This window comes from Spermophilus citellus, assembly GCF_964194105.1.
Source record: "Spermophilus citellus genome assembly, chromosome: 10".
NCBI classification, from domain to species: domain Eukaryota; kingdom Metazoa; phylum Chordata; class Mammalia; order Rodentia; family Sciuridae; genus Spermophilus; species Spermophilus citellus.
Genome location: NC_138197.1, coordinates 25,674,791 through 25,697,428, shown reverse-complemented (window position 1 = coordinate 25,697,428; position 22,638 = coordinate 25,674,791). Strand labels below are relative to the sequence as shown.

Below are 22,638 nucleotides of genomic sequence, written 5' to 3'. Positions count from 1 at the left end.
GCTTGGTATTGTCCAGTCGGTTTTGGCCTAGGAACTGGCCTTTGCATGTAGCACCAGCTAACCTAGAGGGAATAGGACAGGTTTCACAGCCTGCTCAAAGTGCCAACTATCTCTGTTGGGAAGATTCTGATGGGAACAGTGGAATATTTAAGCCTTATGTATTAGAGTCTTTACCAGCTAACCTATGGGGAAGAGATATTTTAGCTAGAATGGGATTGTTATTAGTTACTCCAAATTCTATAAGGTCAGTTGAGGAAGTTAATCAGAGATATTTTCCTGGAAATGATAAGGAGACCTTTCAGGAAGAATATCTGTTTACAAGCCAGTCTCCACGACAAAGATTAGTAAATACTCCAGACCAAAATTTTTACTAGGGGCCCTGAGTACTTCCCCGATCCCTAAGACAGCTGAAAAAATCACGTGGCTCACAGAGGAGCCTATATGGATTTCTCAGTGGCCCATCTCAGGGGAAAAGCTTAAAATAATTCATAGATTAGTTGAGGAACAACTTCAGGCTGGTCATATTGAACCAACGCTTAGTCCTTGGAACACACCTATTTTTGTTATTAAGAAAAAGTCAGGAAATTGGAGATTACTACAGGATTTAAGGGCAATAAATCAGGCAATTCAGCCTATGGGATCATTACAGCCAGGACTTCCCTCCCCACAGCCATTCCTTTAGATTATAGCTTGATGGTAATAGATTTAAAAGACTGTTTTTTCTCTATAAGGTTATATCCTGAAGATTGTGAAAGATTTGCTTTCATTATCCCAGCAATTAATTTTAAGGAACCTGTTAAAAGATATTGCTGGAAGGTACTTCCCCAGGGAATGCGTAATAGTCCTACACTGTGCCAAAAATATGTTGATCAGGCGATAGATCCCATAAGAAATAGTTTTCCTGATGCATATATTATTCATTTTATGGATGATATATTATTGGCTCATGCTAATCCAGAGGTACTTTCAGAAATTTTTACTCAGTTAGAGACTTCGCTTACAGCAATGGGTTTATGTATAGCTCCTCAAAAATTTCAAAAGGTGTCTCCTTTTCAATATCTAGGTCAGATAATTCAAGGACGTACAATCCGTCCTCAAAATCTTCAGATAAGAGTTAAAGAGTTACGTACCCTTAATGATTTTCAAAAACTATTAGGAGATATTAACTGGCTAAGACCATCTTTAAAACTAACTACTTCTGAGTTAAGTCCTTTATTTCAGATATTACAAGGAAATCCTTCTCCAACCTCTCCACGTCAACTAACTTTAGAAGCTAAGGCAGCCTTGAGAAAGGTTGAAATTGCAATTAAAAATGCACAGCTTACTAGAATAGATCCTAAAGAAATAGTGTATTTATTAATATTTCCAACTGAGCATACCCCAACAGGAGCCATATGGCAAAGATTAGGAGTTATTGAATGGATTTATTTATCCCACTCCCCTCAAAAAACATTAATTCCTTTTCATGATTCTATAGCTCAATTAGTAATTAAAGGTAGAACTAGGATTTTACAATTAATTGGATCTGAGCCTGATATCATAATTATTCCATTTTCTGTTCAACAGACTAATTGGCTTTTTCAAACTTCTAGCTCCTGGCAGATAGCTTTTGCAGATTTCCCTGGCCAGATAGATAGCCATTATCCTCGTGATAAGATTGTACAATTTGCATCATTAACGTCACTTATTTTTCCAAAGATTGTACGTTCTCATCCAATAGAGGAAACTTTATCGGTGTTCACGGATGGTTCCAACTCTGGTAAGGCAGGTTTCTTCAGCCGTGTTCACACAGAGGTAATACAAACTTCTTATACTTCTGCCCAAAGGGCAGAGCTTCAAGCTCTGATTTGTGCCTTAGATTATTTTTCAAATGAGCCTATTAATATCTATTCTGACAGCTTATATGCAGTCGGAGTTACCAAAAATATTGAAACCTCAGTTGGGTTTACTTCATCACAGGAGTTATTTGAATTATTTCATAATTTACAAAAGACAGTACTAATGCGAAAGTACCCATGTTTCATAGGACACATCCGTGCCCATACTAACCTTCCTGGACCTCTAGTTGCAGGTAATGACAAAATTGATAAGTTAGTAGCTTTTTGTCAACAGATGTCTTCGTATGACTGTGCACTAGCTTCCCATTCCTTGCATCATCAAAATGCTTCTAGCTTACGTAAAAGATTTAATATTACCAGAGAACAAGCTCGTCAGATTGTAAGCCAATGCCCTAAGTGTGTTATTCACACTCCATCTCTGCCATCAGGGGTAAATCCCCGTGGATTAAAACCAAATCAAATATGGCAAATGGATGTAACTCATGTTCCTCAATTTGGTAAACAATGTTATGTGCATGTCATAGTGGACACTTATTCTAGATTTATTTTTGCCACAGCACGTACTAAGGAAAATACTCAACATGTAATTTCTCATTGCTTAGCAGCTTTTTCCGTTTTAGGGTGTCCTATGCAGATTAAAACAGATAATGCTCCAGCTTATGTAAGCTCTTCTTTTCAACAATTTTGCCAAGAGTTTAAAATTAATCATAAAACAGGAATTCCTTATAACCCCCAAGGTCAAGCCATTGTGGAACGTGCTCATTTATCTATTAAGCTTCAATTACAAAAATTAAAAAGGGGGAGTAAGATTGTGACTCCCCAAAATAGCCTTAATCATGCCTTATTTGTTTTAAATTTTTTAAACTGTGACACAGAAGGTCACACTGCTGCTGAGAGGCAAATGTCTCCCTCAGTAACAGGCCCCTTAGGCAGAGTTCTGTGGAAAGATTTACAGACTGGTCAGTGGAAGGGTCCGGACCCGGTAATAACATGGGGCCGAGGTCATGCTTGTATCTTTCCAGAAGGTGCTTTCCGTCCTATTTGGGTGCCTGAACGTGCTATCAGACATGGAGGAGATAGAACCCAGATTCAAGAGACTGCGGATCGACCCGGAGGAGCCACAACCCAGAAGGAGGAGATATCGGAAAAAGATGAAGAAAAACCAGATTGAACCAGCCGAAAAGCTGATTTCATGGAAAGATGTGAAGAAACTAACAACCCAGGCTTCCCAAATACTTCGACGCCTAAGAAAGAATAGGACCCCAGTCTTGATGGTAACAACAGTAATTGCCCTACTGGGATGTCAGGTAAAAGGGAATCAAGTAGACACTTATTGGACATATTTCCCAGATCCACCCCTGGTACACCCAGCTGTGTGGACTGGAGAATCTATTCCAGTATTTACTAATGAATCATTCATGACGGGAGGATTTATAGATACTCATATTACTCCCAATCATGTGACTAGATTTAATTATTCTGGCTACAGTGTCCAATTACCTTTGTGTTGGTCACATGATAAACATGCTGGCTGTCTGAAAGTATCATTCGAAAAAAAAGACAGCAATTGGTAAACCTAGACTGACAAATAATTCTATTTATGGGGACTTAAAACCTAATACTAGATCAGTAATTAAGATGGGACTTTCCCATAACAAGCCAGTCATTTCTGCAAAACCTCCACCGGTACCCCACTGTCCAAATAGTTCTACAATTGAAACTGGCACCTTTCCTAAATGGATGGATTGTGTAAATACCTTTCCTGTACAACATAAGGTGTCTAAAGCTAGTGGGTATATTTTAGACTGGTCTCCAAAAATTGATAAGAGACAATTACGAAGAAACTCTGCTATGACACCTGCAGGATTTGTTAGTAATATTTTGACTTATAGTGAAGGAGGTGTTCAAAAAGATATTTGGCGTTTAATTGCTGCCTCAGAGTATTTACATTTTACAGATAAACCTTTACCAAAATTTGTCGGCAAGAACTGTAAAGAGGGATCTTGCTATGGCTTAAGAGCCTGTGTCCAATCTCCTTATGTTTTAATTATTGGAAATGTAAAAGTTAGATGGATAGATGACAGATATATTGTTACTTGTAATAAGTGCAACCTAACTAATTGTATTTCTAGGTATAATGGAGGAAAAGGAGTGCTGATACTTCATCAGCCCTCTTTTGTTTTATTACCTGCTAATATTTCAGAGCCATGGTATGCTGATGCTGGTTTACAAGTCTTGCAGCAAATTCATGCCCAGCTAACAAGACCTAAACGTGCTATTGGAGTCATAATTGTTGGTGTTTTAGCACTGGTCTCTTTTATTGCCTCAACTGTCTCTGCATCTCTGACATTGTCTCAGAATATTCAGCATGCAAAATTTCTTAATAATTTAGCTCAAAATACTTCCAAGGCTCTGCGTAATCAAGTAAATATTGATGAGAGGATTGAGACTAAATTAAACGCCTTAGAGGCGACTGTTATAAACATTGGTAATGAACTTTCAGCCTTAAAATTTAAAGAAAGGCTTAAATGCCATGCTAATTATAGTATGTATGTGTTACAGCTGCCAAGTACAATGCTTCTCTCTGGGATTGGGAGAAGGTTAAAAACCATTTATTAGGTATTTGGCAAAATAGTAATAATAGCTTGGATATTCTGGAACTTCATCACCATATCCAAGACATTCAAAATAATAGAGCTGATTTTTCAGATCCTTCTTCTTTGGCTAACCAAATATTGAAGGAGTTAAATGGATTCAACCCTGGAAATATTCTTAAACACTCCGCTTGGTACATTATTGGATTATTCTCTTTGCTGTTAATTCTCCTTTGTATTGTAACCATAGGATGGCGATTCTTCCAATCAAGAATCCAGGAACTCCAGAGAGTGAACCGCCGCCTCATTGTTAAGAAAAGAAAGGGGGGATATGTCGGGGGCCATTCTGACGCGTGATTGGGTGACTCCCGTTAAGGGCCTGAGGCGCTTTGGCTGTGTCGAAGCTTTCCCGACCCTTTCCTGATGAGAGAGCCCATCCGTGTGGGGTGTGCCTGACCACTGACCCCGGGGACCCAATCACTGACCCTGACCTTGGAGTGCAGCCCCCCCCTCAACCTTCATTGGATGGAATTCTCCCCTGAATCTCTTGTTCCCCAAATAAAAGGCTACTCCCAGGCGTGTTCGCTCTCTCTCTCTCCTGCTAGCCCAGAGTAATCCTTGCTGCCCTGCTGGGCGGCTAGAGGCGGGAACCAGGGAGGTGAGCCGTCTCGGACCTAGCAATATAAAGAAGGTACTGTCTGTGTGTTTTATTTCGATCTCTTCTAACTAACTTTATGCCTAGAACCTCATTAATGAAACCACTGCACAGGCCGCGTGGTAGATGAAACCATGAAACCACTAGAAGAAAAACACAGATGATACATCAAACAAAAGCTTTTGCACAGCAAAGGTAATAATCAACAAAATAAATAGGAAACCTACAGAATGGGAAAAGATATTGCAAACTATAGATCTGATAAGGGTTTAATTTCCAACTATTTGAGAAATTAACACAATAACCCCCCCACACTCCCATCGCAAAGATTCTGATTAAAATATAGGCAACTGCCAGTGGATAAGACAAAGGGAAATGAAGAGAAGAGGAATAGAATATGAAAGACAGTAGATATAACTTTCCTATGTTCATATTTGAATATCGACTAGTATAACTCCACATCATGTACAACTGAAAGAATGAGATCTTATTTAGAATAAGTCATACTCCATGTATGTATGTCAAAATACACTCTACTGTAATGTATATCTAAAAAGGACAAATTAAAAAAAAAATAGGGAATTGCCAGGCAGGGCAGCGCACGCCTATGATCCTAACAGATTCAGGAGGCTGAGGCAGGAGTATCACAAGTTCAAGGCCAGTCTCAGAAACTTAGTGAGGCCCTAAGTAACTTAGTAAGGGCCTGTCTCAAATAAAAAATAAAAAGAACGGGGAGGGTAGCCCAGTGGTAAGGTGTCCTGGGTCCAATTCCCAGTAACCACCCCTCGCCCCCCAAAAAAGCAATAAACTTATACAGGCATTTCTCAAAAGACATACAAATAGTCAACAGCTATTTGAAAAAATATTCAATATTGCCAGGCACAGTGGTGCACACCTGTAATTCCAGTGACGCAGGCAGTTGACACAGGAGAATCACAAGTTTGAGGCCAGCCTCAGGGCCTTATCAAGAACCTCAACAATTTAGTGAGACACTGTCTCAAAATAAAAAATAAAAAGAACTGGAGATGTAGTTCAGGGGTCAAGTGCCCTTAGGTTCAATCCCCAATATCCAACAAACCAACAAAAACACCTTAGTATTGTTAATCAGTAGGGAAGTGCAAATCAAAACCACAATGAGGTATCACCTTGCTCAAGTTAGAGTGGCTATTATCAAAAAGACAAAAGATCCAAATGCAGGCAAGTATGTGAATAAGAGAGACTCCTTATATACTGTTGGTAGAAGTGTAAATTAGTAGAATCAGAATGGCAAACACTAAGATGGTTACTCAAAAAAATCCACATCTCATTCTCTTTTTCTGCTTTCTGTTGCATTCGGATTTCTGTTACTCTTATTTACTGTTGCTTTTTACTGTTTACTAATTTACTGTTGCTAAACCCTGAATTTTTAATTTTAATGATTTTTTTCTTATTTTAGAAGTTCTTCTGATCTTTTTCAATTATGTTTGTCCTCCCCCCGCTTTAATGAAATCCTTATGGCTTCTATGCCTTATGGCTTCTATGCCTTCTTTTTATTATCTCCTTATGGCTTCCATGCCTTCTTTTTATACTTTATAAACTTTCATATATCTTCACTGACATCCTTATATAATACTTATTATATCATTACTTTTATTCTTGTCCATGGTGTCTTTAATTGCTGCAATGCTACTGTATCATTCTGTATGTTCATCTTTATTGGTGTGATTTATACTTTTATTGTGAGATCATTTTCTTTGGAAACTGTTTTGTCCACGGATGGTGGGACCAGTGAACTATAAAAATTAACCTGGGAGGTTTTTTGTGTTCTGGATCAATGATATGCATTCTTTGGCTGGGGTTTCCTGCACCAGCCAGGTACTATATCATAGAACCATTTGCATATGAAGTGGTAGAATATATAATAAGTCAAATATTGATAGCATGCAGAGAGGCAAATGGGGAAAAAGAAATACAAATTTCTATTTTTCATAGACTCCCCTCTTATCCACAGTCTTGGGCAGAGGGGCAAAATTCTTTGTAGTTTTCACTGGCTGAGTTCTCCTTTTTGTGTATTAGTGAATTTAGAGTTTTTGTTTGTTTGTTTTTGACACGGGCTAAGTTCCAGCTCCCTTCTCTACTGATTTCTAAGACTTTGTCCTTAAATGGACATTAAAACCCTAGTAAAACTCCTTAAGCATCAATGTCTGGTATGAAATCCCAATAGACCGCTGAGACATCAGCTTCTGATTTGGGTCTGAGTTATCTTCTCTTTGCTTTTTATCTGGAGGTTACCCTTTCCTTTTGAAGCTTGGGGTATGTATTGAAACAGCATATATATATTATATTTTACATTTTAGTTTATTGGTGGAGGTCATCCATTCCACAGGTGCTCAGCTCAATGCATTACCCCAAGTGTCTCAACATGGTGTTTTAAACAAGTAAACCATTGTTGGGTACTCTTAGGCATGCCTTATATTCTATCATTGAATAGGCATCTATATCAGTGAAAAGAATCTCAAGATATAGACATACATACAATTACTCCACTATTTGTGTGTGTGTGTGTGTTTACCAGAGATTAAACTCAGGGGCACTTGACCATTGAGACACCCCACCCTCCCAGCCCTTTTTTGTATTTTATCTAGAGTTAGGGTCTCACTGAGTTGCTTAGCACCTCACTTTTGCTGAGGCTGGCTTTGAACTTGCAATTCCCCTGCCTCAGCCTCCTGAGCTGTTGGCATTACAAGAGTACGCCACTGTACCCAGCCACTGTTCTTAATTCATTCAAATATTTATCAAGTTTTAGATCCAATGTTAGGTGATACAGTCTAGTGGAAGAAAGAGTTATGTGATTAACAAGAAGTCTGAATGAGTAGGAAAAAGAATTTGCCATAAAACAAAAGTCAGAGAAGTTGGTTGAAGATATTAAGAATTTTCAGGGGGAGAAAATCTGTTTGGCTTTTCAACATATCAATCTAGAGTATTCAAGGCCACATGCAAGTAACCATAAAAGACGATATAAACTGTGTTTCAAAGATCTGGAATTGGAACTGGGGTTGTGGCTCAGTAGTAGAACGCTTGCCTGGCATGTGTGAGGCACTGGGTTCGATTCTCAGCACCACATATAAATAAATGAACAAAATAAAGTCCAATTAAAAAAAAAGATCTGGAATTAATCAGTTCAGTAGTATTAAATAAAAAGTAATACAAGATATGTGTGTGTGTATATATATATATATATATAAATTCAGTTTCTCTATAACAAACTAATACCACATAATTTACAATATGATCCTCAGTACAAATAGATTAAGAGACCAACTCTTACCTAAAGTTATTTGCAATGGGTAATAGGGAATTTTGCATGCTGTTTCCCTGTGAGGGATGACAGGTCTAGATATTCTGCCTTTAATTTCTAGTTCTTGGCGGACACAACATCTTTGTTGGTATGTGGTGCTGAGGATCGAACCCGGGCCGCACGCATGCCAGGTGAGCGCGCTACCGCTTGAGCCACATCCCCAGCCCCTGCCTTTAATTTCTGACACTACAAGACATCAAATTAAAAGTAATCTTGAGTGATACTGCATAGTATAATTTTCAGCTGATATAACAGTTGTATAGCTGTAGCAAAAAAAAGAAGAAAAAAAAAAAACAGTATGAAAGTGATTTTTAAATGTGGGCCTTTGTAGCCAGGCATGGTGCACGCCTGTAATCCCAGTGGCTTGGGAGGCTAAGACAGGAGGATTGTAAATTCAAAGCCAGCCTCAGCAAAAGTGAGGTGCTAAGCAACTCAGTGAGACCCTGTCTCTAACTAAAATACAAAATAAGGCTGGGGATGTGGCTCAGTGGTTGAGTGTCCCTGAGTTCAATCCCAGTACTCAAAAGGTAGGAGTTAGGGCACTTCTCCAATAAATTTCATTCTCATTTTAACCACTAGAGGGCTATCTTAACATCTGATTTCTGGCACCTCAGTTTTAGAAACACCATCAATGACTTAAAATAACTAGGTTTATTCTGCAATAACTTCTCATTTCAATAGTTACCAATAAATAATTATCAATTCACTTTTATATATCATAGAACTCTGTGGATACAAAATATGCAAGTATAATAATGTTTGGGAGGATTGTTCCTTCCTTAATATAAGGACTAAAATAAGAAAAATCAAATCCTCTCACACTTCTTGGTCAACTTTTATAATACTGATGGACTTACGTTTTAAGTGTTCCAGATGTCATAAGCTCAGTCACCAAAACAATGCACTTCTTTCCTTTTACTGTGGATTCCCAGGAATCATAGAATCGAACAATATTGGGATGCTGAAGACCCTTTAACATTTCAGCCTCTTCTTTAAATCTCTGCCTTTCAGATTTTGTTAACTTTCGATCCTAAAATCAAAAAACAAAACAGAATGTAGTTTAAAATGATAAAACAAACACTTGTCACAGAGTTAAATGCTAAGTATGTGCTAAATCTTGATCAACAGCATTAAAATAAAACAGAAACACTAACATTACTAATAACAGTTATTAGTCTGTCTTAACAGTAAGAGAACACCTGGACAGGGCGATGCAGGCCTATAAAGCCACATAGTAGGCTGAGGCAGGAGAATCAGTCAGAATCAATTTAGCAATGCCCTCAGCAACTTAGACCCTGTTTCTAAATAAAAATACAAAGAAGGGTTGGGAAAGTGGCTCACTGGTTAAGTGCCTCTAGGTTCAATCAGGTTAAGGTGTGCTTAAGAAAATTTTGGATTATAAAGTCATGCTTGAGATTATTTTAGTGTCTCTACTGTTAATTTGTGCTTCGGACACAATCTCATCTTATAAGGTACAGTTAACTTTTAATTTTCAAAATTGGTTGTCAATTGCTAGAGACAATCAATTTAATGACATGGAGGGGTGTAGGTTTTGGAGACAGATTCAAATAAAAATTACAGTTCTCTCTTTGCATTAATTAGAATTTTCTTTATGAATATATAACATCACTCACAGAATTGTTGTGAAACTTACGGAAACTCACAGGTATGCTTTCATCAGATGTTTAAAATACCTGATACTTCACAGGAATAATTTCTTATCTCAGATAAAGTAGGGGAAAATCATTTAATTTATTTGTCCCTTGACAAACTAAATTGTTCTGAGAATTAAAATTGAAACTCTGTCATAGCATGCATAAAATAATGTCTGTTGTATTGTTAAATAATCCAACATTATAGATTTAGCTTAAAGACCCCCCTGTGAGTAGCTTGCCCTCCTTATTCCTACTCTTTACCCTTATATTACCTCTATCCTGAATTAAGCCATCTGGGGTTTTTATATATCATATGAAACACCTGAATATATCATAATTTGTGTAATCACCTACTGAGGAATCTTATTTGTTGCTAATACTGCAACAATGTTGCAACATTAATTTTCTTGAGCATGTATATGTAACTGTCCATAGAATATGTTTCTTTCTTTTCTTTTTTCAGTTGTAGATAGACACAATACCTTTATTTTACTTATCTTTATGCAGTACTGAGGATCAAACCCAGGGCCTCGCACAAGCTAGGCAAGTGCTCTACTACTAAGCTACAACCCAAGGCCTTACAATATTATTTCTTAATGTGTAGTCCACAGATTCATTTAAAGTAGGCTCATAAACTTGTATGAAAATAAATCTTTATTTTTTTAATCTTGAATTAAAATTTAACAAACTCTTTAATTACAAATGTAAACAACTAATGACATTCAGCATGACCTGTGAATTTTGTCACCAACAGACCTAGATATTTTCATGTCACATAACAAGTGGTTACAGATTGTTCAAAAATCATTCATTAATTTGTTCAAAAATCATTAATTTGAAATGATAGTTATTAGACTTACTACTGGATCTCACCATGCATTAGATGCCTGCTGTGTCATAACTTTTTAAAAACTTTGATAACTTTTAATACAGTTTCCTTTGTAATCCTATATTTCTGCTGTCTGAATGGTTCATATTGAAATGCTAACCCCAAAGATGATGATAGGAGGGGCTTAGTGACCTCATCAAGAGCCCTTAAGGGAGCCAGTTAATCCCATAGCTCCTTTTACCATGAGAGAGTGCAGCAAAAGGCAGCATCCAAAGCAGAGACACACTGAACAGGCTGGTGCCTTGATCGTGAACTTCTTAGGCTCCAGAATGTAAGAAATAGACTTCCATTATTTACAAATTGGCCCTATCCAAAGTATTTTATTACAGCAGCCTGAATGGACTAAAACATACTTCTGGTATGGAATACTCAACAACTTGATAGTATTAGGGATTAACTTTTTTGTCAGTCTGATCAGTGTAAAATTATATCCTGCCATCATTATTGAGCAATCTTGTTTTCTTTCCAAACTACTTAGGATTCCTCTTCTGTGAGCTGCCCACAGAAGACAAATTTCAAGTTTCTTTATCTGATTTGTAAGAGTTCTTCATTTATTGTGACACCAATCTTTTATTGGTTTTATGAATTACAAATATCTTTTCTCAATTTGTGGTTTGTATTTTCACCTTGCTTATTGATGTCTTTTGACTTGCAGACAGACTGAATTAAAGTTACATTAAAACATCTTTTACTATGTGGGAGGTGGGTTGTGTCATCAGCTCTAAACATTGAGGCCATGATTTTTCTTCTTTTCCTTTTTAAAATATTAGTTCGTTTTGTTTGCCATATTTGGGGGATCTGCTTGTTGAGGAATTTATTTCACTAGGTAAAAGAGGGATTGGTTGTTACTTTTTTCTATATTGTCAACCAATCCCCCAACCCTGACCCAATGAACAATTCTTCATCTCCTGGCCACCACCAGTTTCCCATATTAAGTACAGTTTTATTTCTGGACTCTACATTTTATTTCAATGGTCTGTCTGTTCCGAGCTTTAAAATACTGCAGCCCTAGTAAGACAATTTCTGCTGTATCCTCTCCAATATAATCTTTGAAATCATCTTGGCTATTTTCCCATGAGGGAGAGTTAACTTTTAAAATATGGAAATTACAGCGTAAGTCAATTAAAACCACTGGAATATGCTGGGTACAGTGGTGTGTGCCTAATAGTCCCAGTTATTAGGAAAGCCAAAGTGGGAGAATTGCTTCAAGAGTTCAAGATCAATTTGGGCTTGTTTCATTGAGACACCATTGTCCCAATGAAATAAAAACAAACCCTATCAGAATATTATTAAGAGTTTTAATTTAAAGTATGTTACTTGGAATAATATAAAGACAGCATATTCTTTTATTGAACATTTCCCCCCAAGTAACACATATTAAACAATTTTACTGAGGTATAATTTGGATATCACAAAAAATTGCTATTCCAATTGCCCCACCCTCATTTTATACATTTCCCCCTAATATTTTAATACTACCCTCATTATTCCTTAAGTAATCACTTTTATAATTATCAATTAAACATTATATGCTTACTTATATTTACCATATATCTTTGCTCATCATTCCATTTTATTCCTACTTCTTTTCTCTGAGTTCAGCTTTCTTTTTTTTGAAATGAAATCTATTTCTCAAAATCCTATCAGTGAACATCCATTAGTAGAAGAATCCTAGTCATATGAAAAGTTTATTTCATTCTCATTCTTGAATGATAGTTAATTTGGATGCAGAATTCTAGGCTGGTTTATTTTCTTTCAACATTTTCAAGATGTTGTTTAATGCTTATTCTGGTTTCTACCATAGTTGTTAGTATAAATGTTATTAGTTGTAGGTTATGTTTACTCTCTGATGACTCCTTTTCTCTACTGTAACCTCTTCACCATGCATCTAGTTTTATTTATATATAATGAACCTATTGAGCTTTTTAACCAAAGTTCTAAGTATTTGTCTTTTTAAAAGTCCGGAAAATTCTCAATTATTATTTCTTTGAATATGCTTCACCCCTTTTTCAAACTTCTCTTCTTTATAGGGGTGTGTGTGTGTGTGTGTGTGTGTGTGTGTAAGAGAGAGAGAGAGAATGAGAATGTGTGTGACCTTATCCCATCCTATCATTTAACTTCTCTCTTTAAGCTTTTCTTTCAGCTACTTTGACAATGTTCTCAGATCTACCTCCTTATCCACTAATTTCCATTATTATACTTAACCTGCATATTACCTCTTCCCTATTATTATTATTTTTAAAAAATATTTTTTAGTTGTTAATGGATTGATTATTTATTTATTTATTTATTTATTTACTTATTTATTTATGGTGCTGAAGATCGAATCCAGGCCTCACACATACCAGAGAAGTGCTCAACCAGTGAGCCATAACTCTAGCCCCTCCTATTATTATTAATTAAACTTCAAAGGCAGGAGGGGTGCAAAGGATATATGGCAGGGTCTCAGCCCCTGCTCCAGGAACAAGGGATAGATAATCATATGCCAGACACTTCCAACTGATCCTATATGTCTGTGAGGACTGGGGTATATATTTGGACATCCAAAAGAAAATAAAACATAGGGTCAAGCAGTCAGTCTGTCACTAAAAATCTCTATGACAGAGATAGATTAAGGGAACTCAACCCACCACTCCTTTCCCTACTCTCCCCATTAGCATCAAAAGCAAAGTTAACAGAGAAAAAGGAAGGGAAAAAAAGGGGGCGGTGGGGGTGTGTGGACGGCAACAAAAAAGCCCCAAACTGAAAAGGGCTAGATACATTAAACCTTTCAGTAGGAGAGGAATTCTCTGGCCATCTCACAAGCTCCAAATGCCTAGGAGAGAGAGATTTGTCCTTCCGTCACTCAGCAGTAACTCTACACGCGGAATTTGGAATTTTCAATTAGCCATGCCAATCAGTTGCAATGATCTCTTCCAACCTCCTCTTTATTCCTGCTTTGTGAACAGACAAGTTTTTTCCCAGCATCCTCCTTGAAACTTTCTCTCTTTAGATCTTGCTCCATCTCAAAATACAACTGCAAGACTGACTTCCTCTCTCAAAGCTCCACAAAAACCCACTTTCACATCCTTTTATTACATTTATTCTAACTGTCCAGCAAAAGGCTGTGCCCTCTAACAACGAAAGTCACATTCCCTGCCCACTGAGACTGAGATTCATAGCAGCACAGCTACTGCACCCTTGGTTATCACTGAAATCATGTGTTTCCCAAAGAAGAGATAGCCAAAGGACAAGTCCAAGCATCTGAAAGGTCAAATTATGGAGGAAAGTGGTAATTCTCAATTAGTATTTAATTTCAATGCATTTTTCATTTCATTATAAAATCAAGTATTCGCTGCACTACCACTCCCAACAGCATCAATGTTTTAATTTAACTCTTTTGCTTTTTTTGTACCAGGGATTGAACTCAGGGGCACTTGACCACTTAGCCACATCCCCAGCCCTATTTTGTATTTTATTTAGAGATAGGGCCTCACTGATTTGCTAAGTGCCTCGCCACTGCTGAGGCTGGCTTTGAACCTGTGATCCTCCTGCCTCATCTCTTTTTAAAGATATTTAGCTTGGTGGCGAGTAGACATGGGTTTCACTATATTACTGAAGCTGTCTTGTAACACCTGGGCTCAAGTGATTCTCCTGCCTAAGCTTCTGTTAACTGAAATTACATGTGTTCACAACTACACCTAGTTAAAATACAGAAGCTCGATTCAATGTCATTTTATTTGAGGTAACTAGGGATCTAATTTTGCCAAAGGTTTTGGCAGCTGACACTTATTCATGGTGGTTTCTTCATGACTTACAATACTGGATGGGGGTTAGTTTAAACTGTGATTTGTCTGTTGGAATCCCATATATTCTCAGTTGATGGTATATCCCTGTACACAGGCTCTGAACCTATTTATTTAGGTCTAGTGCCTCAGAGATATTATTTGTCCACCATAACTCCATCAATGAGTTTAAATTTGAATCTCACACATGTTGCATGTTCTTGGCTATGAATTCTCAGCATAAACTTTTTCAACTGACTCAGAAATTTTGTCTTAGAGCTCTTTTCCCTGTCTCAGAAACTAAACTTTTCTCTGGTATGTTTTTTCATTAACGTTGTAACTCTTCAAGAACACTGACTTTATTAGATATCAGTTCCAATTTCTGCTTAGGCTCAAGATTTCACCTATCCTCAGACAGATACTAAAACCATGCCTCAGGGTCAACAAAATTGGCAACTATTGCTGAAAAGTATTTTAGTGTCCATTTACACTTTCCCTACTCTAGTCTTTAGTTTTCAGTTTTTAAACTTTGGAGATTAATCTTACATTATTACAAGCTCAACTATCCATTTGAAAGGACAGTTTCTGTTGTTTCAATCAAAAATTTCAAAATACCTGATGTTTTGTAGTGTGTGTTTTTTTTTAATCAGCTTGTCTGGTTTTCTATTTACTAACAAAGGGGATTTAAAAATCTTGTTTACCATATGTTCTTAAGTGTATCAATTTAAAGAAAATTTAGAAACAATAAAAATCTAGGTCACTTGTTGACCTAAACCTTCTGAAACTTTAGTATGGCTGAACCAACAAAATCTTAAAAGAAATTGTGAAAAGTTAATTCAATCAAATTAGATTAATAACTACATGAACTACATTATGTGATATTTTAAAATTTTAATATATAATCTTCCTATTTAATCGTCTTTTAAAGTAATCCTATCTTCAACAATATATAACATTCATTTTCATCTTAGCAATTACTATGCATATTTTCTAAACATTTGCTTACATTTTAACAAATATGTGAATGCCCTATCACACAACACAGTGTATGATGAAATCAGAAACAAGGCTCTTGCTATCTAGACCTTACAATAAGAGGAAGAGTCGTGATCTTATTAAAGGGGGGAAATTTGGTGCATTGACAGTATACCATAGAAAGACCCAACTCTGTGTGTGTGCCCAAGCTACTAGTTTCAACCATAGTAAGACCATTATCAGAAGGCCAACCTAAGGATTGAGTTCATAAACATGAAAAAATTCATAGTTCAATTTACATGTTTCTTTAAATGCTTAAGACCATAAGAATCTGTTTAAAAACAAACAAACAAACAAACAAACAAACAAAAAAAGACCCTAAGCTTGGAAATGTGCATTACAGACTGTAGGCAAAAGCACTCAAAACTCTAATAATGAGCTGTAAAAATTAAATCTATTTATTTAAATTTGCTTATTTCCCACCCACAGTTTAGAACTATTGAAAAATATATACAGTAAGCCACTTGGAATCTTGGGAGCATACATTATACAAGATAATGTAGTATAGAACTGAACATTAAAACTTATTGGGAAGTTTAAGTCTGAATAATTTATACAGCTTTTGCAAAATCCTTATATAATTTAAAATAATACTGCAACTTCAATTGTGAAATGTTTTCTCTCAACTGGAATGTAACTTTAGCCAGAAATTATCACTAGATATAAAATAAAGGGTAGCACAAATATTCTACATTGTTACTTATAATTTAAAGTCTATGTCAAGGTTGTTTCTGTTTCACACCTACATTTCCACATTTTCAAAAATGTTTTAAAGTATGTAAAGCTTGTAAATTCTTTCTGCTGAAAACTTAAAAGTAATTACTTAAAAACTTAAAAGTAATTACTTAAAAGTAATTTAATTTAGTTTTTCTCAACTGCCCTATCCTTTCTTAAGCTATCCCCCTTCCTGCTGGATCCCTGTAATAATCATCTTATACTAATTTTTTCTACACATTGTACCCTTGTACAGTCTGTTTTCCACATTGTATGGATGCAGGAATATTTTTAACACCCATGCAATCAATCCTACAATATGCCTATTAATTCTTAGAAATACAATTTCGTATATTCTAAACAATTCTGGAAGCAGAATATGTCACACAGTTGGAGTTCTAACTTTGTAAACTTGTTTAAAACCTGAAATATCTTTCTACAGACTTTAGGATAAAGTTGCAAATCCCTGTGACCAAGAGGCACTTCTCCAACCCTTTAGCCTAATTTCTTGCTACACTACTTTTTTCATTCTCCAACAAGTCATGCTCCTTCCCATCTCAGGTTTTCATATATGCTCTTCCTGCTATATATATGCTATCAACATTGTCTATTTAGTTAATTCCCAGTCCTTCAATTCAACCCTATCACTATCATTTCCTTGATGATATCTTCCCTCACAGCCCTTTTAATCTAGGGTTCAATCATTCCCACCCTACCCCCTTTATGTTTTTGTATAAACTATGTATAGTACATGCCTCTTTCATATAGCATGTAATCACAAGCAACATATACTGAATTTTATCCCCAAAGAATAAGCCTTTGGAGGCTTGTGCTCATGAAAAGGAAGTGACAAAATGGCTTTGCATTCTCTCTTTAGCATCTGATAACCTAGCATAGTGGCTTGTTCAATATCTATTTATTGAATAAATTTATGGATGCAATTCCTCTCTGCCCCCTCTGCCAAAAAAATGTGTGCGCAGGCAGGCAGTTTATATGCTCAGGTGTTAAACCTTAACAAGCAGTTAGCATTTCCCCGGGATAAAAGAAATGTCGATGACTTACAAGAAAGGTAAGAATTGGGAACTGGACCTCTGAGTCTCAAATACAATCCAAGCACAATGACCAATTTGCAAAGGTCAAAATTAGCACTATTTTGATCCTTAAAAATAACTCGTAAAAGCTCATTATAATAAAGCTGCAAAAAAGTTATTTACAGCACAACTTAAAAAAAAAAAAAAGAAAGGAGGAGAGGGGGGAAACAGTAATATTTCTTCCTCCTCAAAAATCTACAACTGGGGGCTGGAGTGGTAGTAGCTCAGTTGTAGAGCGCTCGCCTAGCAGCACGTGCGAGGCCCTGGGTTCGATCCTCAGCACCACATAAAAACAAATGAATAAAGATATTATGCCAACTACAACTAAAAAATAAATAAAACCTACAAATGGGCTGAGGTGGGACTCAGTGGTAGAGCACTTGCTTAGCATGCATGAGGCACTGGGTTTGATTCTCAGCAACACATAAAAAAATAAATAAATAAAGACATTGTGTCCTTCTGCAATTATTAAAAAAAAAAAAACTATACCTACAATTTCCCTTGAGAATGCTAGATTACTGAATCTCTAATTTTGCCATGAAGTCACCTAAGATGCTATTTTATGATTTATTAAAATTTTTTATCCTTTTTGCAAATTGTTTTTTTAATATTTATTTTTTAGTTGTAGTTGGACACAATACCTTTATTTATTTTTTTGTGGTGCTGAGGGCCTTGCAGGTGCTAGGCAAGTGCTCTACTGCTGAGCCACAACACCAGCCCACAAATTGTTTATTTTAAGGGTTCTAATAACCTGGATTAAATCTGTTATTGTAGTTTGTTTTTGTTGTTGTTTTGTGGTTCTGGGGATTAAACTGAGGGGCCTTGTACATGCAAGGTAGAACACTACTACTGAGCTATACCCCAGTCTGAAATGTTTAAGATCAGAAATATAGGTACATGAGAAAAGATTATCACTAAGAGGAGGAAAAATCCAACCAAATAATTTGGAGCTTAATAATTTGTCAATTTGTTCTACCTACAATTAAGTTATCTCAGAGAAGTACAGTATTTTACTTTTATAAGACTTTTTTTAATAACAAAATATACATTAAAACTAGCAGAAGCATATAGATCAATACGAATGGGTTTTTAAAAATTAATAGTTGCCAAGTGTTTCCTATTTACTAACTGGTTGCTTCACTTCATTTAATTCTTTTAAAAAGGGGGGGGAGGGGGGGAGAAAAATAGAAAGAAAAGAGAAAAAAAAAGTCCTGTGATGCCAGGCACAGTAGCAGACACATGCTTCTCATCCCAGGGACTTGGAAGGCTGAAGCAAGAGGACCCCACATTTAAGGCCAGCCTGAGCAATTTATCAAGATCATGTCTCAAAATAAAAAGGGCTGAGGATGTAGCTCAGTGGCAAAGCACCCTTGAGATCAATCCCCAGTACCAAACCAAATAAACCCTGTTGAGTTATTTTACAGATTAAGACACTCAGAAAAATTTAATATCTCCCTGAAATTCAAATACAAAAAAAGAGTTGGTTCAAACCTCAGGTTCCATTCATTATACTACACAAATGTGTTTTTAAAAAATTGGAAAGCTTCTGAAATTATTTTCTTCTCCAAAGATCTATGGTGGTATTTCTGTTAACTGGGGATTTTTGAAATGGACTAGGTACTAGAACTAACTATATCTGAATGTAAAATAATAGGAACTTATATTATTTAAATATTAGCAGCCATCAATCAAATTATTGTGAAGACAATGATAAAATATTTAGAAAGAGTAGCAATAAACCATCAAATAAGATTAAGAACTGATTGGCCAGCATTACTTTTTTAAAACCTTCTTTCTAGTATTATCAGACTGGATATTCCTGGGTCCTTAATACACTATCCCAACTGTAGAATTCATTACCTTTAGTATAAACTAGAGCTGACAGCTATCCTACCCAGTCATTCTTTCCACGTATATTAAATTGTTTTGACAAGCTAAATGAACAAAACCAAGCATCACTGTCACATGAGCTCCCATAATAACAAGCACAGTTCCAGACTGCTGGTAGGGCAGGGAGCCAGGCAACAACTGAAACAATTGTTCATATTGGTGCCACCCAAGTAACAGCACTCAGAAGATTATTTGCTGATGTAATTTCTTGAGTGAGAAACATAATGCTAATGTTTAAAGCAACTTGCAGAAATCTTCATTCCCTTGTTTTAAAGAAATTGTTTCATTTTAAACATCCCCTTACAGACATTTTCTCCTTACCTTCATATTTCAGTATTTTTTAAAGTATAACTCCTGTCTTTTTGTATGCCCTATTTTATATGTAACAGAAACAAGCCTTCTAAACCAATTTTGATGGTGAAGAAGGGAGATTGGTTTTCATTAAACTTCAAGTTTTCACTTTTTGAGCTAATAACTATACCCCCCCAAAAAAATCCAGTTCCCCAAATATGTACTAACTTCTATAGTATTTTATTTTTAGCAATATTCAAAATTTTACTGCTAAATTAAGACCACATATGATAAGTCTACATATCAAAAATATGGGTGGAGAAGTGTCTGGAGTTCCTTGATTAAAATATTTTAGGTCAATACTGGAGCCCTCCTTCCTTATCACTTTCTGCACCACACTGACTTTGCAAGACCTAAGCATCTAGTCTTATTTATTTATTTATAACTAATACTAATTGATGTTGGGTATTAGGATAGAGAAATAAAAATTCATCTTCAGGAAGAGAAACTGCTTCCCAATGTAATATGGATTTCAGCTTACCATTTGCAGGGGAAAATTTTTTAAATTATTTTGTATTTTTTAAAAAATGAATCACAAAAATAATTATTTAAGTCTGGCATATTTCTCTCTCACAGGCCTACATGATACAACAATTCAAAGATAACAAAAATATAAGCTATAGGTCATTTATTCTTTTTTTTTTTTAGAGAGAGAGAGAGAATTTTTAATATTTATTTTTAGTTTTCGGCAGACACAACATCTTTGTTTGTATGGGGTGCTGAGGATCGAACCTGGGCCGCACGCATGCCAGGTGAGCACCGCTTGAGCCACATCCCCAGCCCAGGTCATTTATTCTTAAAAAACTTCAGAATCATTATAGAGACTAAAGGCCTAGAAAGTTGGGAAAATAACTACTAGAAGCAAAATAATGATTCTCATGCAAAAACTCTATTCAAAACAAAAAAAGACTAACATGGTTTTAAAGCTGTTTTGAAATACAATATGAAAATTTTCTCTGAGTATGTATTTATTTGTAGCCAGATCTACAGATTAAATTCCTGGAGGAGATTTCTTTATGACCATCCAATCTGGTACTCTTTTTCTTTTTAAATTTTTTTTTTTTTTTTAGTTGATGACAGACATTTAAAAAAAAAAATTATTTATCTGTGGTGTTGAGAATCTATCCCCAGTACCTCATAAATGCTAGGCAAGTGCTCTACCACTGAGCTACAACGCCAGCCCCAATCTGGTATTCTTAGAACTGAAACTGGATCTATCCCATTGAAAGTTACATTAGTTGACTAATTATTAATTTTTCTCAATAGTTAAATACACACACACACACACACACACACAAACACACACACACACACACTTATATAAAATGGGGGGGGGGAGACAACAGGATACCGTGTCTCTTGCTCCTTAAGGAGTCTTCCAAGAATTATTCTGAAATAGTTCAAGTTTCAGGGAAACAAACAATAAGTCTCCAAAACAGTAAAGAATCTGGTTTTACTAACTTCACCATCAGTTCCTTCTTTCCCAGTATGGCTGTTCTATATTGCACTTCATATATTTACAGAAAAGTTTTCATTTCAAAGCAATAAGAAGAAAAATAGACTCACAAGAAAGATGGGAGTACTTTCTCAAATCAGATGTGTAGTAATTTGTAGGTCCTATTCATTAAGCACCCTTCACTTAATCCCTAACCTAAATCCAGATTACAAAAGTGTAAATTCAAGGCCTAAGATTATCTTTGCTTGTTGGGGCACAAAAACCACAAAGAATTCTATAATGTTTAGAACTTGGCATATATAAAAACCCTTAGATTAATGTTAAAAATACAGCAGATACATATAACAGATGAACCACAAAAAGAAGGGAAACATTTATTATCAGAAAATGGCAAACTACTTTCACTAAATGTTTTATATAGCATAACTCTTATATATAAATGACTCTTATATAGCAAAACTCAGAACAATACCTATCCATTTACATAAATTTGAAGTTGTTTTCTAGAAACTGATTATACATCAATTTGAATGTGAAGGCAACTAACTAAAAAGAGGTAAACTTCAACTATTCCAGGTAGGGTCTCATGCAGTACTGAAACAGGCTAAGAAAGGGAAAAAAAGAGAAGATGATTATGTATAAGGACAAAGATTGAAAAATTCTTTCTCATTATATAGGAAAGAAACTTTATGCTTCAGAGATAACAGCAGATGGGGGGAAACAGTTTCCAAAGTTTTTCTGAATGGCTGCTAGAGAGAACGCCAACAAAACCCAAACTAAAAAACTCAAATGAAATAATCAGCACTGCAACTTAGTGGGTCACCTTGCAGGAAACTGCCACTACAGAAGAGAAAATGTGGTGATGTGCATTACAAAGACAATAAAATAAGCATCTCCAAGAATTCACTGAACCTGATATCCAAAACTTGTTTCATTTTGTTCAGAAAAGAAATCAAGAAAATAAGTCTAGTATATGAAAACACAGTGTGTTAGGTTTCAATATACATGACAATTTATTCACTTACAGAAATAAGGACAAAAGAGGGAGAACTCCTAAGTTCAACACTCACAGTTCATATTAACTTTATTTTTATTTATTTTTGTGGTACTGGGCATTGAACCCAGGGGTGCTCTACCACTGAGCTATATCCCTAGCACTTTTTATTTTTTTGAGATAAGGTCTTGTTAAGTTGTAGAGAATGGGCTTGAACTTGGGCTCCTCCTGCCTCAGTCTCCCACAGAGCCGCTTATTTAACTTGATATACTGAATTTAAGTATTACTTTTTCTAGGATCCTCTTTTTATCAGCTCAATCTTAACCACTAATATTTCAGATTTATAAGGAGACCCAGCACAGAAAGCAGTAAGAT

At 35.9% G+C, this 22,638-nt stretch overlaps 1 protein-coding gene across 16 annotated transcripts in view; it reads right to left on the bottom strand.

Annotated features, from left to right (window-relative positions):
- Window positions 1–22,638, bottom strand: part of WNK1 (WNK lysine deficient protein kinase 1) — a 142,598-nt gene that overhangs the window by 80,295 nt on the left and 39,665 nt on the right. For all 16 annotated transcript variants that reach the window (XM_081311644.1, XM_081311645.1, XM_081311652.1 and 13 more), the window contains exon 2: window positions 9,282–9,454. In XM_081311644.1, the coding sequence (XP_081167770.1) occupies window positions 9,282–9,454 (173 nt within the window). The remainder of the gene's footprint in view (window positions 1–9,281; window positions 9,455–22,638) is intronic.